This window comes from Fusarium fujikuroi, chromosome FFUJ_chr03 (genome assembly GCF_900079805.1).
Source record: "Fusarium fujikuroi IMI 58289 draft genome, chromosome FFUJ_chr03".
NCBI lineage: Eukaryota > Fungi > Ascomycota > Sordariomycetes > Hypocreales > Nectriaceae > Fusarium > Fusarium fujikuroi.
In genome coordinates, this window is record NC_036624.1 from 4,502,351 (window position 1) to 4,518,660 (window position 16,310).

Sequence of the window (16,310 nt, forward strand, 5' to 3'; positions counted from 1 at the left end):
TCCGCATTCGGATTAGCGTGGAGCCGAAGCTGCCCACCAAGACTGGATCTCACGTTTACGCGAATCCGCACGCGCTCAGGAACCATCATTTGAACTATCTTTAAGTCTCTGATTCCGGCAACAATTCCGCTCGTTTCAAGCAATTGAATTAATCACTCCCTTATGAATGGACTCCTAATTCATTAGCAATCATGCCTACCGATCAGCACGAGGACTCGGTCGAGCCCACCGGCGATGTTGAGATGTCTGAGACCCAGAACACCCAGGATACTGCGCCAGAGGCTACCCAAGAGGGCGAGGAGAATGAGAATGCCCACAACACCGAGCTACCTTTCGCCAACTCTGAGATCGCAGAGCCTAGAGTTACCTTTGCAAATTATCTCATGAGCCCAATCGTCACCCTCCTCATCGGATCTGGCGACCAATCTATCCTCTCAGCACATCAGGGACTTTTGACACAAAGTCCCTACTTCAAGGACATTTGCGATAGATTTGTCGAGGACGGCAGCGTCAGTGCTCCAGAACCTTTGCGCGAGCAATATCTAGCCATTGACTCCTTCTAACCCCACCTACAGCCTCGTCAGATTGAGCTTCCCGACTACGATATCGAGACCGTCGGCAGCTTCCTCGAATACCTCTACACAGGCGAATACTTCCCCAAGAAGCTTCCCGGCCAGCGCGTCCTCGAGTCCGACCCCTCAGTACCCTCGGTCGACAACAGCGGCGACCAGCTTCTCAAGCATGCCCGCATCTACACCCTCGCCGAGAAGTTTGGTGTTGCTGGTCTCAAGGGCCTCTCGAGCTCCAAGATCCACTGCGTCAACTCCACAGCCAAGGGCGAGATCGCATACGCTCGCTACGTCTACGCCTACACCAGCAACGACGACACCACCATCCGCGCCCCCGTCGCAAGCTTCTGGGCCACGCGCTCGCACACCCTGCGCGCCGAGGCGGAAGAGGAGTTCAAGGCTCTGTGTTTGGAGCACCCCCAGTTCGGATACGATGTTCTCAGTATGTTCGCGGGCTTGGAGAGAGGAGATTTTTGTGCTAACGGTGTTCAGCCCGTGTCTTGGACGACAAGCTCAAGAGGGAGCGCAACGACAAGATGCACCCTGCCACAAGCAGCGGACGAAAGCGTGCTCGTCACAGCAGCGGATCGCGTGCCGATTAAAGTATCACGCATTGGGAGAATTGGGGCGGCGCTATATGGATCATTGGTATATACCGAACATTGTTTCTTTTGTTTCCTGGGTTATTTAGGGGCGCACATCTGTACTGTAACACTACATGGGATCTACACGAGTGCCGTCTGCGGTCACTTGCAAGACTTGGTAATGGGGGCAAAAATAGACTCTTTTGAGCTATTGAATTCTTGTTTCTCAACTAAGCTCCACCGCGTACTGCCTCTATCATCTGCTTCTGACCTAGTAAGAATAAGGGTCAACTACAAGTTCAGCCAACAAGCCCTCCTGGTATGAAAGACCATTAACGACCTCCCGCTTCACTCGGTTGTACTGAAGATAAAGCGGGACTTTCCCCTTCATCGACTGATCCCAGGCCTAACAGCATTAGAGACAGTGAACTCCAGGGGTTGTGTGAATTACTTACCATATGCTCTGGTCCATGCAGATGGTCCTCAATATCCTCACCAAACGCTCTCCCATAACAGGGCAAGTCCAAGACACGGCACACGTCTATCTCTTCCTCATATTCGAAGTCGACGAAAGAGTTTGGGAGGTGCTTATACAGTTGCTCGAGGGTATACTTGGTGTCCTCTTTCGCCATCAGTTCACTCTTGGGCTCGTCGTGTTTATTCCACCGTTTGATTCTGGCGCTGATGAACTCGGAGAGTTTCTTCATCTCTGCGATGTTCTTTTCTGTGATGTTGGCGGGTGTTTCGTCTCTGATTTTGTTTGCTTTCTTGACCTTTAGTGCTTTGATCAGGGCCGATCTCTCCTTTGAAAGACCGACTTTCTCTTTCTTGAGTTCGTCCCGCTCCTTTAAGAGACCATCAAGTGTCTCTCTCTTGTTCTTATTCCTCTTGCCGGCTTTGTAGATGTCGACTTTGCTGGCACCTTTTCTGGATAGCATGGCCATTTCCCTGTCGAAGTTGTACTTGGGCTTCTTGGGTTCGGGATCTTCATCGTCTTTGTCATTCTCAAGTACAAGTTCACGGATCTCTTTCTCCATTTCTTCATTTGCTGTGCGAGTTAGTCAGACGAGAAGAAAAATGACAGAGGAGTTACCTACGGATAGCCACAAGACACTCGCGAGTGCAACTCTTGCATTTGCTTGGATCGTCATCGGGCTTCTCTATCGCCGCCTTGCTGCTTGGATATCGCAGCATGGGAAGCATTGGATTGTGGCGAAAGTAAATCTTTCCGTTTTCATCGCGCCAGACGACTAGTGGTTCAGGTTTGGACTCAGGATCCGGCGGCTCTGGTGGGCGGGTGATGATTTGGATTGCAGGTTCATGCATGGTTACGCAGGTGGAGGATGACGAGTCGAGAGTATGAAGTTGTTGATGAGGGGAGAAAGGTGAGATGATGAGGTCTAAAAGAGGAGTTATGCACGTGATGGAGGAAATGATCAAAGCAAACAAAGGATAAATAAATTCGTTTGGTGATGAATCACGGGCTGCCACTGGCAAGTGTAACTTGAGCTAGCAGTGTTGCTGACCTTCCAACACCAGACGCGATTAGCCACGAATACGCATGAGAAATAGAATCCAACCCAAAATATGGAAATACATGCGATGAAAGAAAAAGTAGACGAGGTAAGGGGGTGGGTGATGTAAGTGATTGCTTGCCAAAAGGGGTTTGTGTTGGTAGGTACTTTACTAAAGCACCATCCGCATCTCGATACGCCAAATCAGGACAATATATTCAGTAACTACTCAAGAGTAAAAAACTCACAGAAATACATTGAAATCTTCTGATAGTTATATTTGGTCCAGAATCAACTCATTCTGCGTTGTCCTCGTCTTCAAATCAAGTAGTCACAGTGACGACAGATGCATTTATCTCAGGTACTGTCGTAGCCCCTAAACAAGTTGGTATTTAACTATACCGATTTCCCTCGATATGTTGAAGTTCATGAGAATTATCACGATTCATACATGGTAAAAGTGTCATCAAGTTCTGGTCTAACATTCAGTTTTATTTTCTAAATCTGACTACCTTAAGCTCAGGACCAGTCTGTATCGTCATCAATCATAATACCACAAAATGCAAATACAAAATGTCAGTCATCAAAACAAAGAGACCTAAACGGCTCGGCTCACAATCCACTGTTGAGCTCTAAAACATGACAACTCCTCACATACTCGTCGGCCAACATATTAGATAGATGATCCTCGAGAGAAGACACGACGAAAGAAGCCCTGTGTCTTGGGCGTCTGGGGAAGTGGCTTCATAGTCTTCATCAAGTAGAGACACAGACCGACATTAGAAAAGTCATGCGAAATCCAAAAAGTCTTGAACTTCAGCACCCAAACCTTTCTATAGGCTTCCCAAATAGTCTTCAACTCCTCTGGAGTTTGGAGTCTTCGGACGCGCTCACAAATAGGTCGCTTGGAGTCTCTAGAACCATCCATATACAGGAACCCGCCAGGGCGTGGGTCCAAAAAGCCAAGGGAGATGTACTGTTGCGTGGACTCGACTTCGTCTTCCCACTTGTAGATACTGGTGTACTGGGTCATCTCGGAAAAGGTATGCTGGATTTCACATCCGGCACATCGAGCGTAGATGAAACCGCCCTCACTTAGAACAAGAGGGACTTTAGAATAGTCGGCGACCAAGTGTGGGATTCGCTGACCATGGCATAAGTGCCCGCACTCAGGATGATACATGATCGCAGTGTTGCAGACAGGACACGAGTAGGACTCTCTTCCTCGAAACTGTTCGGACTGTCTATCAAGCCAGTTCATGAGACAGCTGCCGCCTACCATGTGGCCACAGGGGAGGATCTGAGCGTCATGAGAGATTCTGCGACCTGTTTTCGGGATCCAATGGATGGAACCACTTCCGGATCCTTGCGTTGACATATGCTCTGTGCAGATGGTGCAGGCCAGATCGATGGGGCGGAGTTGCTGGGGATCATTTTCGACTGCCTTTTTGAAGGCTGGCCAGTAGATGTCAGTGATGGGCGTTGGATCACTGCGGATTGCGTCGATGATGGATCCAGGGTTCATGGCTGGATTCATGGTGGGCATGATGAAGGGCGTGTGATCTAGAATAGATGAGATGATCTAGGATGGAGATGGAGAGGTTATGATAAGGAGGAAAAGATTACACTTCATCACTACGGAATAATGTTGAGTTTATATTCCGTTTACTTTTTCCATTCACTTCGTAGCCTGGAGTGCTGTTCACCAGATATGGTCGTTTCTGCCACTGTTGTGACTCGATCACTGCCAGAGCGCAAATGAACATTTGGCGTAAGAACGGGCACTGCCAGTGTCATCGTAGATGCAAACCCAGACACTGGAATATGGTGATGCTAAGACGAACTTCTACGTGATGTGAAGCTCGAGCGTTCGTATGGAGCGATGCCCTTGCCCGATTACCGAGTATTAGCATCCTACAAATGTCTAGCTACCAGAAGTTGCATTCAATAGTGTTCTTTGTCTGCCAATGACACAGTAAGTAACAACATATTGTCAAGATTTTTCGGCATAGTCAAAGAGGAATGAACAATAACAGTCTTTGTCAACGACTGTGTTCGCCAGCATCTGATAGGCACTGCTGAACAGCAACAGACATTGAATCAGTAGGTCGAACAGCTAAATAAGTATAATTCCCCTCAATAGTCTTCGATAAGCATACCTCTTCCTCTAGATTTATTGCATTCTCCTGAACTTATCATCTTCTGCCCAACTAACAAGAACCACCATTTGTCATGTCATCCAAACCCGTCGACAACAAGATGTCCCTCAACAGTATCATCCATCAAGAGCCCGAATACAACAGACCAGAGTGGACCACGGCATTCTGGCCTCGTCTCAGAGACTCCCTTATCGAAGATCCAGAGCTCTTCAACCACCTCCGCCTGGAGTGCGGAATCTGTCTCAATGACATGTCTATCTTTCGCCACGACCACGCTTTTAGTCCCGATGAAGGCCTAACCGATGAGGAGAAAACCAGGTCCCATCGAGCTCGCATCTTGCCTTGCGGTCACATGTTTGGACACAAGTGTCTCCACACCATGATCGACGAAGACCTGAAGGAAATGGAAGAAGGACAAGTCCCCATATTGACTTGTCCATCTTGCCGCGAGGTTTTCTCACCTCACAGAGACTGTCCTCATCCCCACTCAGGTAAGTTCATGCCTACCACAATGGAGGGCGTTTACAGAATTCCGCCTACGTTCTCAGAGAGTGGTGTTCTATCGCATAACTGCGGCCATTGTTTGGCCCTCGAAGCAATCTCCTCGATCGCAGCTCTAGTCCCCATCTTCACACCCCCACTGGAACTCACAGAGAGAGAGACGCTCCTCACGCACGGCATTGCTGGGAGCTATAATTGGGTTACAAACCTTGCAGAAGACCCAACTATCTACGATGAATTTGTGCGGGAGATTCCTCTGGGGGATGAGTTGCAGCGGATCTGCGATCAGATCTCGGAGCGTCTGGCGCAGATCGCGAAAAAGAGATGGTACTCTGAGGACTTTGACGGGAGGTTCGAGTTCAAGGTCATGCTCAAGAGGGACACTCGTCCCAGAATGAATGACTATTTGGAAGCTGTCGAGGTTTTGCAGCAAGGGCTAGAGAACGGTGACTTGGTCTTGAGGCTGGAATAGGGAGTGTTTTTCTTTTCTAGATACCCGAATAGATATTGTTTTTGTCTAATCTGTGTGTTCAAAGTCGACGGTTAAGCCGGGAAGTAGCTCGATGGACTTGGGGCTCTCCTTTGTGCCCAGGAGTGTCAACTTGATCTCTGCCTTGCCATTTCCACCTTGGAGTTTCGATAGGACGACCTGGTTGCTTCCTGAGTTAGGTCCAGCTGGTAGGTCGTAAGGCCATGAGTACCCATCCGATCCAGAGGCTGCGTTCTTGTTGTGAATAGCGTCGTAAATAGGCTTGTACGTCGCAATGTCCTCCTCGGGAAGGAGAACAGTGACTTTCGATACACCCTTAGCATGCGAAGGATGTTTGGTATACTCATGCAGTCCATCACCACTCTCAGCCTTAAACGGCGATCGCAAATGCCTCTCCGTCTCATCAACACACCAAAACGGCACCGTCCCAGGAAAGATCCTCCCGCCCTCCGCATCCAATGCCACCGAAACAAGACACTTCATCAAAACCTCATCAGGTCTATGTCGCTGCAGTGAAGTAAGATCACCATACGTGACACCATTCCCATCATCAGCCACACGCTTCTGCAGCTGAGCGTAATCCGCTTCACTGGGCAGTGTATGAGCCCAATCTGCGATCTTCCCCTCTTCGAGGTTTCCCCAACGGTGAGCACGGCGTTTCTCAGGGTCTACGTCTTCGACGAAGGCGATGAACTCGAGATATGTGCCGTCGGCGAGATGGATTAGCTTGTTGACTGTTAGGCCATCTGCATGGGCGCCTCCGTCGATTACGAGGAGGGAGTCTTTGAGGGATTGGGTTACGGTTTGGAGGGTTTGGTAGGAGACAAGAATGGCGAAGTGGTCGAGAATTGGGAGTGACATTTTGAGTTGTTGATAAGTTGTTTGTGATTGTGTTGGATGAGAGTGTTGATTTAAGGTTGTTGCAGATCAAGACACTGCGGGGGTTCGGGGTTGGTTCGGAGGAGGGTGCATGATAAGCTTGGCTTGGAAGCCATGATTGACCTCATCGTGCTTGTTCAACATAAATTGAAATCTCATAATAAAATGTTAATTTGGTCAAGCCTTGTTGATTTATGGTCTTGTTCAATAAATTCCATGTATCAATGTTTTGAGCTTTTGTGCCAAATCCTCATCGGGTCCTCGGCAGACATGTCGAGTAAGACATTGAACACCATTACGCAGCACTTCAGGCCGGTCGAGGTTATTTTAGTGATAATCAAACATGATTTGGTTAAAGCGTAGCCTACGGCTACCGTATTGCTGTGGTATCACTTTAAAATGCTACCAACTTGGCGACTGATGCGAAAGAATACCTCTTCGGCCAGCGATATCCATCCAGGGACTAGATTATGCGCCGACCATCCGAGAAATCACTACCAATGACAAATCAATTATGATTCAAGTAAATATGAAGGATCTATGTATCCTCCGTCGGCTTACACGGCGCCTAAGTTCCGTCAGCCGATCATCCCGTCTAGTGAGAGAGAACTGTAGTGTTAGGCAATAGTCATTGAGGCACCAGACATCTCAGCATCATGTTGAATCGTCTTACACGTTTCGAGGGTGGTCAAAGTTCATTCAGTAAGCACTAAATCCTACGCTGCAGTCAGCGGTCCGGACTCACTAGTATCTAGAAGCGAATATGTGAGATTGTGCCGGACAAATAGAGCAAAAGGTCGCGAAATTGGTATATATACTAGCATTATGTCCGTTTAATAGTCTGAAGGATAAACATCCCATTGTATCAATCCTTAGCCAGTAAAATGACAACCCTCTACCAACAAAGCGTTCCCGTGCTGGTCAAGTACCTCAAGAACTTATCCTTCATGCTCCAGAAGGGTGCCAAGTTCTGTGATGAGAAGGAAATGAAGCATGAAGACCTTCTGACATACCGTCTGATTTCCGATATGAGAGGGCAAGCTACTTGAGTCTCATTTGAATCCCGACTAACACTTGTTAGACTCCCTTACCAAGTCCAATCCTGCTCCAACACAGCCAAATTCCTCGCCTCCCGTCTCGGCGCACAAAACATTCCCACATTCGAAGACGACGAGCAAACATTCGAACAGCTCCAAGCACGCATCACCCGCACAATCGAAGTCCTTGAGGGCGTGGACCCTGAAGTCATCAACGGTAAAGAAAATGAGGAGATTATAATGGAGAGTAAGATGGGAAACTTCCGCTTCACGGGCCAGCGATACGTGAGCGAATATGTAATCCCCAATTTCCACTTTCACCTCACGAGTGCATATTGCATCATGCGCACACAGGGCGTTCCATTGGGTGCGTTTGACTACCTGAAGGATGTTTTTGAGAAGGTTTAGGAGTTGGTATGCGAGAAGAGAGGATATTCATCAAAGGAGGGGCGGGAATTGCCCGATGAGGAAATTTCTCTTAAAGAACTCACTAGACAAGCCACTCAAGAACAAGACTCATAAACAATTTCACAAAAACACGCCCAATTTCAATTTCTTCAAGATGTCTGAACCGCCTTCAACTCGTGTTCAAACCCCTGAGGTCGACTCCTCGGAAGTCCAAAGGACCGCCCACGTCCAATCCCTCATGGACCGTCTCCGCGCCAAAAGCCCCATCTACAACTTCATCATGTCCTCAGCGGAGCTCATCAGCACAACGCAGGGCAGCGTCACAACACGCCTCGTGCTGAACGAGAACCATCTCAACAGCAGTGGAAACTTACACGGCGCTGTATCAGCTACCATCATTGACTTTACGACTGGTCTGGCTATTGCGAGCTGGGATCTGAGGGACACGACTGGTGCGAGTGTGGATATGCATATCAGTTATCTAAGTGCGGCGAGGTTGGGTGACACTGTTGAGATTGTTTCGACGGCAGATAAAGTTGGGGGCAGCGTGGCGTTCACGTCGATTAGGATATCGAAGGTTGAGAAGGATGGGGGGTTGAAGTTGGTTACGCTTGGACAGCATACGAAGTATGTAAAGGGTTCGCAGCCAAAGACTCAATGAGATACATGGATTAGAGGGTTAGAGCAATTCACTGCAGCTAAGTAGACTTGTTTGCTCTGTTGAGAGGAAAGGTAGTTCCTCACTCCACGACCGGTGCCAAACATATAAGAGACAGGTGTTATACACATAGATTCATCACATTGGGCTTCTCTATTAAAACAAATGATCTCCAATTTTCACAATGCTATCAAAATCCTATAATTACATGCTCAAAACTTCAGCGGCTCTGCCCCAACTTTCTTCGCCTCAGCGTTCAAAGCATCAATCTCAGCTTGCACAAGCGGAATGCCAGTCCTCTCCCTCTCCTTCTTAGCCAACTGCTCGATCTCACCAGGGAAATAAATCCTCTCAACCCCAGCAGCCTTTTCTGACCCAACAACACGCTCGTAAAGGTACTGCATCCTCTCTCTAAACTCATCCAAGCTCATAAAGAGGTCGGGCTTGATAGCTACCAGGAAGTGGCCAACATCTGCAGGCTTGGAGGGATCGTAGGGGCCAGTGACATGGCCAGCGAAAGCTGAGCCTGATAGAACTCCTGAGAATACGTCCATCATGATTGATAGTGCAGAACCCTTGGGACCACCCATTGGTAGCATGACACCACCGAGAGCAGCTTCGGGGTCATCTGTTGGACGACCCTCAGCGTCGAGAGCCCAGTCCAACGGGATCTTCTCACCCCGTCTCTTCGCCTTGTAAATCTTTCCCCTTGCAGCCACAGAAGGCGCCATATCAAGGATGAAGTTCTCCATGGGGCCTTTACCAGGCGCACCACAAGCAATAGGCGAAACACCCATCAGCTTACTCTTTCCACCAAACGCAGGCAATGCAGGACTAGAGTTTGTAAACACCAAACTCATCATATTCGCATCAAGAGCCTGCTGCACGATCCAAGCACTCATACCGAAATGATTAGAGTGCTTGATACTCGCCATACCAATACCAAACACCCTTGCAGACTCGATGGCAGCAGCCATGCCCTTGTGAGCAGCTACAAAGCCAAAGCCGTTCTGGCCGTCGACTTGAGCTACGGCGGGTGTGACTTGGGTGAGGATTGGCTCAGCGTTGGCGTTGAGGACGCCTTGACGCAGACGCTCCATATAAGAGGGGATGCGGTTCATGCCGTGGGTGTCTACGCCGCGGAGGTCGGCGGCGACTAAGCAGCGGGCGATGATGGAGGCATTCTCAGAGGGGATGCCGTTCCCTTTGAGGACGTCTTCGACGAAGCGTCGTGCTTCTGAGGCGGCGACTGGGAACTTCTGGGAGTCTTGGTTTTCAGCCATGATGGAGTGAATAAGTCAATATGAGCTCAATCTAGTGTTTTAAAGACCACTAAGATGTTTTAATTCTTGTTGGTTCTAATGTTGAGCGATCCTCTCCATTCTTTTAATACTCAGATGTCACTGGAAATACGAGCGGGGAAAGCCCGTTCTCTCAAAGGCGTTAAAGCGGCATCTCCCCGCTCGACGGATTTTTGCCATCCTCACATCTACATCCCTTACACTCAGCACATCATTACATGCCGAGAAACTCGATCCGTTACCGGTAGAATTACGAAAATGCCCGGGGCGAGGAATTCCAATGGGAAGCGACCCCATCAGGCCTCTTTGCCCGATCGGAGTGCTCCTAGGACACGCATGGCCTGTTCTCGGTGCCAACGCCTGAAAAGAAAGGTACGTTTAGCACCAACTTTGGATACATCGATTTGCTAAGCCGATATTTAGTGTAATTTGGAGTTGCCGACCTGTAGCAATTGTCGTAGCGCTGGCGCTGAATGTGTTGATGGGAAATCATCCCGTGCTGATGCTGCACCTCGACAGTATGTGGCTGTGGATCATGTATAGCCCGGCATGATGGTTGCTAATTGACGATATAGATACATCGCATCTTTGACGAACCGGATTAATTGGCTAGAGTCGATTATCCGATCGAATTGTCCTGACGTCGACTTATCTCAAGGTCCTCCCGTCAACATAGGAGAATCCTGGAACGACACCAGCTCTGAAGTTACAGACAATTCTGCTCTACCAGCACCTGAGCCGGTTCAACAGAGCTCTGAAATTGCGCAAAATTCTGAAAATGAGCCGCCGGTAACTCAGCCAGCAACACAGCCGATAACATCTACTTCGGAACCCACAGGAGCCAGTGCCATGACCCACGAGATTGGGCTGGTTTCTCTCGCTACGAACCAAGATCCACGATATATCGGCCCATCCAGTGGTTATTTCCTAGCACGGGTTTTGCTAGACTCGGCCTCGAAATCAGACGACAGCGTTGGTCGCGCAAATCGCAATGCTCCGTTCCCTATAAGACTGGTTGAAGCTCTCCAGGGGCCACTTCCACTCCCGCCCAGAGACACGGCAATGCAATTGTGCGAGGCATACTTCACCGCTATTAATTTACAATATCCCATTCTGCATCAAAAACAGGTTTTACGACTACCTGGATATGGCTTATGATGAAGAGAGCCAGGACCCTGCTGCCCACTTCCAAGTCTTTATGGTTCTGGCGATAGGATCTGCTGTCCTTTCTGCTCGAACTAGAGCTCGCATACCAGCAGAGTCATATTGTCTCTCAGCACTACAATATCTCGATGAACTGAATGTCGAGAACTCGTTGAAGGGCATTCAGTGTCTTGTCTTGCTCCTCATCTTCACCATACACAGCCCGTGTGTTCGCCTCAATGTCTGGTATCTCAACTATCACTGCATCGCTGCCTTGGTCGATCAAGGTCTCCAAAGGAACATCAGCATGGGACCAGATTACAGTCTGCTTAATCAGGAGATGCGAGCCAGGATCTTCTGGGTCATTTACTCCTTCGATCGCATCATTGCGACAATGATGGGTCGACCAATTGGACTACGCGATGAAGGGTGTGAGCTCCGCGTAAGTTTATCCATACTGCTGAACCATGACACAGACTAACGAGAAAGATGCCATTTGGTCTGTCCGATGAGCAGCTTGTGAACCAGAGGCAACAGCAAACCGCCGAACCATCCAGTGAAATGGCATTTGCGGTTCATTTATTCGAAGCTGCCAAACTCAACTCGGAGATTAAATACATCGCGCAAAGTATCATAAGAGAAACGCCAAGATATGCTTATCCTAGAGTGACTGACATCAACGACTGGCAAAATGCCATGCTTCAGCGACTGGACGAGTGGTCAAACAAGATACCAGGTCTTGGAAACCCTGATGTGTTGTATCTGCGAACGACTTGTCAACTTCGATACCACGGCTTGCGAATGCTTCTATTGAGACCCAGTCCTGCCATACCCAAGCCCCCCAAAGACGCCCTGATTAAGTGCCATCAGAGTGCTCGTGAGAGCCTACAGCTATTTGACCTGCTGTACAAAAAGAACCTGCTTGTTCATAACTGGACTACTTTCCACGGACTTGTTCTAAGTTCCATAACTCTGTTATACTGCATTCAGTCAGTGTCAGAAATCGCCCGCTCTACGGGTGTAGACGCTTTCATGTCTGACCTGAGCATATCCCTCAGCATTCTGGGTGCGACAGGTGAGCATTGGTCTGGCGCCAAACACAGTCGCGATATATTGGATAACCTGGGCAAATCAACTGTTCGATATATCCGAGAGAAGAACAGGCGATCGGAGGGTTTGCGTGACCGCTCTGCACCACAGGTCAATGGACAGGTGATTGATCCTACACTCTCCACAGATGCATGGGAGAGTTTGGGACAGGAGTTCAACAGCATCCAGGGATCTTCATCTCAGTTGAATATTGACGACGACATGGGTTTCATGCAGAACCAGTTCTACGAGGGATTACTTAACGAGACATTCGCGGAATACTTTGAGCCAACCGAGTCGACAAATCTGGATAACATTGTTCGCGACCTGTTCCAAGGCCTCATTCCCACAGACTCAATTTAAGCCAGCCATCAGTCTTGAGACTTTTGTGGCCCTTCAGCAGTCAAGAAGTCAAAATCAGCGCCTAGCTCAGCCTGATTAACGCTGCGCATGTATAAGCCCCGATAACCTCTCATTCCTTCTCGCTTCACCCACGGTGTTGCAGCTCCCTCAGCTTGCTGGAAGGTCTTCAGTCTCTCCTGGATCCTCTGTGATATTTCTTCATCGGATATATCGACAGAGAGCTGCCTCTTTTCGACATCCAGTGTGATGAGATCTCCATTCCGGACAATACCAAGCGGAGATTTGGGGTCTGCTGATTCTGGGGAGATGTGCAGTCCGATTGTTCCGCCCGCTGTTCCACTCATGCGACCATCTGATAGACGCAGCATATCCAATACTCCCTGAGAGGCAATCTTTCTTGGGATAGGAATCATGCCTGCCTCTGGCATACCAGGGTTTCCAATTGGGCCAATATTCTGCAGGACCAGGACACTATCGGGTGTTACATCCAGATCAGGATCATCGATTCTCTCTGCCATGTCCGCAGAGTTTGCAAAAACGACGGCCTTGCCGGTATGCTGTAATAGCTTGCGGTACTTCGAAGCACTAGCTTTCATGATAGCGCCTCCTGGGGCCAGGTTGCCTTTCAACACTACCAGAGAAGACGCTGGGTACAATGGCTTATCAAATGGTTGAATAACACTTAGTTCTCGAGGAACGGCAATGAGAGAGTTGTGAGCAATTTCTTCTCCTAGTGTTCGGCCAGTGACTGTCAAGGCGTCGAGATGAAGCAGAGGCTTGAGTTCATGGAACAAAGCGAGCATACCACCTGAACTTGTTAGTCTTTACTTCAAAACAGACTGAACAGCATACCTGAGTTATGGAAGTCTGTCATGTAGTTATCACCACTTGGTTTCAGATCAACCAACAACGGTGTCTTACGGCCAATCTCGTCGATGGTTTCCAATGTTATCGTGCCTGCAACCTTGGGGTGACGCCCGATGATCGCCATGAGATGAACCACGGCATTCGTTGAGCCGCCAATTGCCTGTAGTACAGTAATGGCGTTTAGGAACGACTCCCGTGAGAGTAAAGCTTGTGGCCGCAGGCGTTCAACGTCCTTGCAAGCTGCAACGGCTAATCCACCTGTGGCTTCTGCAATTCGCAACCTTGTCGCCGATACAGCTGGGGCCGTGGCGCCAGCAAAAGGCATCATGCCGAGTCCCACGAGAATGGAGGCCATGGTAGATGCCGTGCCCATGACACCACAAGTTCCTCCCTGCTATTGTTAGACTTGATATCATGCGCTGGATGGTGAGAACTCACAGTTGGTGCTAGTTCATCGTTGATAGCTGAAATATCTTCAATGTCAAGAGTGCCGGCTCTGTACTTGGCCCAGTTGTTGCGGCAGTCTGTGCAAGCTCCGATGCGCACTCCGCGATGGCTACCGGGCATCATTGGACCAGTGACTAGATGGAGGATGGGCTTGTTTGCCGAGATACCTCCCATCAGCTGAGCAGGCGTAGTCTTGTCGCATCCTATTCTGGTCAGCATCAACCTCATTCAGTATACTTCAAAGGTCAACGTACCACCAATCAACACGACAGCATCACAAGGCTGGGCCGCAATCATCTCCTCCGTATCCATACTCATAAGATTCCTCAAGTACATACTTGTTGGCGACGAGAAGCTCTCATGAATACTAATAGTAGGAAAGTCAATCGCCAACCCGCCATTGAGCTGAACACCTCTCTTGACAGCATCAATAAGCTGAGGAATATTGGCATGGCAGGGATTGAAGCTGGAGTATGTATTCACGATTCCAATGATGGGGCGTGAGAGTGCATCCTCGCTGTAGCCGAGGGCTTTGATGAAGACTTTACGAAGGAAGAGGGAGAAGTGAGGATCGCCGTAGGAGGCGAGGCCTTGGCGAAGGCCGACTTTTGATGTAATGGGTTGGTCGAGGTCATAGTCTGGGTTGACCACTGGTTTCTTGGGGTCTGACATTTTGATCAATGTAGTTGAGGAGAGATGATTACAGGGGGTGAGATATCGGCCTATCAGTGTTTATGTATTACTCTCCCCCGTGGCGATGATCACATATCGGCGTTGGAGTGCAGACGGGGTGACCCCGCGTCGGCCATCACGCAATATGGCCGACGGAGCACTTACACTTACACGTCAACGGGAGAATCCCGCTACACACCAACCTAAGTAAATCCACCGATATAATAATAAAAGGCCGTCAGTATGATAGATGGAATATCCATTATTGGTATCCTTACCTTGTTTTTTTGGTTAACTACTCATTATGCTCAACCTTTCAAATAAAGTTGCCCTCATAATCGGTCTCGGCCAAACAGGCACCGAGGGCTGGGGAATCGGTGCAGCATGCGCCGTGACCCTGGCACGACAGGGAGCCATCATCTTTGGCGGAAACAGAACGGTCGCTTCAACTACAAAGACAAAAGAGACTATTGAAGCAGAGGGCGGAATATGCGATATCATCGCTACAGATGCTACAGACTCGACTTCTGTAAAAACGCTCGTTGATGCTTGCATCAAGAAGCATGGACGGATTGATATCCTTTTGACAAGTGTTGGACAATCTCAACCTGGAGATCCTGCTTCTATGAGTGAAGACGTCTGGGACTCACAGATGGACATCAACCTCAAGAGCGTCTACTTCGCCTGCCACCACGTCCTCCCCATAATGGAATCTCAAAAAAGCGGTTCAATAATCTGCATCTCCAGCATCGCAGGACTGCGATACATCGGCAAACCGCAAGTAGCCTACAACACGGCCAAAGCCGCGATACTCCAGTTCGTCAAAGCCACAGCGATAATCTACGCCTCCAAAGGCGTGCGCTTAAACGCCGTGGTGCCCGGGCTGATGAACACGCCGTACACGCGGAGTCTGGCGGAGAGGTTTGGGAAGGGGTATGAGGAGTTTTGCAGGACGAGGGAGGAGCAGGTTCCGATGGGGAGGATGGGGGATGCGTGGGATGTTGCGAGTGCGGTTGCGTTTTTGGCGGCTGATGAGGCGAGATATGTTACTGGGCAGAAGATTGTGGTTGATGGGGGGATAACGAGCTCGACGGGGAGGGCTTAGGGCTTGATGAGGGGGGTCGTGTGAGAAGTGGAAAGTAACTTTTTGTGATGTTAGACTGAGGCCTGATAAGATGGAGCTTACAGTTCGGTCTCATGAGATACCGTTTCTGGGGGGTAGTTGAGCCATGTAGATATTCAAGCTGTGGTGGAGTTTCCGGCTCAGCCACTGAAACTACATGATGGCCGAGATGTGAGAACGCCTTATCCAATGAGCCTGTTGACTGCATGTAACATACTGGTTTACCTCGTTTGTATCGGAGCATAGATGTCAGAAGGTTTCGGTGCTTCTTTGGAAGTATTCCCGTGCCTGTGTCGAACAATAGCCATTATTTGAACAGAAAAGAAGGCCGTAGATGCGGAAAGAATTTTGACGCTCAGGGCAGAATACTCAAAATATAATAATTTAGTAATGAGGGTGATTTATCTAAGTGCTGTAAGAATATGTGCAATATTTGAAGATGCCAAACTCGTCTGCAATTCTGCGTGCTAGTGAGTTAGCTGTATTGCCTACCGTTACACTAACGA

General features: G+C 49.0%; 11 protein-coding genes; 6 read left to right on the forward strand and 5 right to left on the reverse strand.

The window, feature by feature from the left end:
* Positions 1–191: 191 nt before the first annotated feature.
* Positions 192–1,171, forward strand: FFUJ_03487 (uncharacterized protein; the record flags this gene model as incomplete). XM_023575341.1 has 3 exons in its annotated part: positions 192–509; positions 576–1,011; positions 1,062–1,171. 3 exons carry the CDS (start codon positions 192–194, stop codon positions 1,169–1,171), a joined length of 864 nt encoding a protein of 287 aa, XP_023428536.1.
* A 253-nt stretch (positions 1,172–1,424) lies between these two features.
* On the reverse strand, positions 1,425–2,479 carry FFUJ_03488 (uncharacterized protein; the record flags this gene model as incomplete). XM_023575342.1 has 3 exons in its annotated part: positions 1,425–1,559; positions 1,609–2,201; positions 2,251–2,479. 3 exons carry the CDS (start codon positions 2,477–2,479, stop codon positions 1,425–1,427), a joined length of 957 nt encoding a protein of 318 aa, XP_023428537.1.
* An 861-nt stretch (positions 2,480–3,340) lies between these two features.
* On the reverse strand, positions 3,341–4,213 carry FFUJ_03489 (uncharacterized protein; the record flags this gene model as incomplete). Its single annotated transcript, XM_023575343.1, has 1 exon — positions 3,341–4,213. One exon carries the CDS (start codon positions 4,211–4,213, stop codon positions 3,341–3,343), a length of 873 nt encoding a protein of 290 aa, XP_023428538.1.
* A 686-nt stretch (positions 4,214–4,899) lies between these two features.
* On the forward strand, positions 4,900–5,799 carry FFUJ_03490 (uncharacterized protein; the record flags this gene model as incomplete). The annotated part of the gene is made up of 1 exon (XM_023575344.1): positions 4,900–5,799. One exon carries the CDS (start codon positions 4,900–4,902, stop codon positions 5,797–5,799), a length of 900 nt encoding a protein of 299 aa, XP_023428539.1.
* A 45-nt stretch (positions 5,800–5,844) lies between these two features.
* On the reverse strand, positions 5,845–6,678 carry FFUJ_03491 (uncharacterized protein; the record flags this gene model as incomplete). Its single annotated transcript, XM_023575345.1, has 1 exon — positions 5,845–6,678. The coding sequence occupies one exon, from the start codon at positions 6,676–6,678 to the stop codon at positions 5,845–5,847; it is 834 nt and encodes a 277-aa protein (XP_023428540.1).
* A 902-nt stretch (positions 6,679–7,580) lies between these two features.
* Positions 7,581–8,141, forward strand: FFUJ_03492 (uncharacterized protein; the record flags this gene model as incomplete). XM_023575346.1 has 2 exons in its annotated part: positions 7,581–7,710; positions 7,792–8,141. The coding sequence occupies 2 exons, from the start codon at positions 7,581–7,583 to the stop codon at positions 8,139–8,141; spliced, it is 480 nt and encodes a 159-aa protein (XP_023428541.1).
* Positions 8,142–8,295: 154 nt separating this feature from the next.
* Positions 8,296–8,802, forward strand: FFUJ_03493 (related to thioesterase superfamily member 2; the record flags this gene model as incomplete). Its single annotated transcript, XM_023575347.1, has 1 exon — positions 8,296–8,802. One exon carries the CDS (start codon positions 8,296–8,298, stop codon positions 8,800–8,802), a length of 507 nt encoding a protein of 168 aa, XP_023428542.1.
* A 209-nt stretch (positions 8,803–9,011) lies between these two features.
* On the reverse strand, positions 9,012–10,082 carry FFUJ_03494 (related to malate dehydrogenase; the record flags this gene model as incomplete). The annotated part of the gene is made up of 1 exon (XM_023575348.1): positions 9,012–10,082. The coding sequence occupies one exon, from the start codon at positions 10,080–10,082 to the stop codon at positions 9,012–9,014; it is 1,071 nt and encodes a 356-aa protein (XP_023428543.1).
* Positions 10,083–10,358: 276 nt separating this feature from the next.
* On the forward strand, positions 10,359–12,695 carry FFUJ_03495 (related to purine utilization positive regulator; the record flags this gene model as incomplete). XM_023575349.1 has 5 exons in its annotated part: positions 10,359–10,472; positions 10,524–10,618; positions 10,676–11,170; positions 11,229–11,672; positions 11,720–12,695. The coding sequence occupies 5 exons, from the start codon at positions 10,359–10,361 to the stop codon at positions 12,693–12,695; spliced, it is 2,124 nt and encodes a 707-aa protein (XP_023428861.1).
* Positions 12,696–12,756: 61 nt separating this feature from the next.
* Positions 12,757–14,681, reverse strand: FFUJ_03496 (related to dihydroxy-acid dehydratase; the record flags this gene model as incomplete). XM_023575350.1 has 5 exons in its annotated part: positions 12,757–12,766; positions 12,828–13,503; positions 13,548–13,953; positions 14,001–14,212; positions 14,264–14,681. 5 exons carry the CDS (start codon positions 14,679–14,681, stop codon positions 12,757–12,759), a joined length of 1,722 nt encoding a protein of 573 aa, XP_023428826.1.
* Positions 14,682–14,985: 304 nt separating this feature from the next.
* FFUJ_03497 (related to short-chain alcohol dehydrogenase) lies at positions 14,986–15,786 on the forward strand (the record flags this gene model as incomplete). Its single annotated transcript, XM_023575352.1, has 1 exon — positions 14,986–15,786. One exon carries the CDS (start codon positions 14,986–14,988, stop codon positions 15,784–15,786), a length of 801 nt encoding a protein of 266 aa, XP_023428544.1.
* Positions 15,787–16,310: the final 524 nt, after the last annotated feature.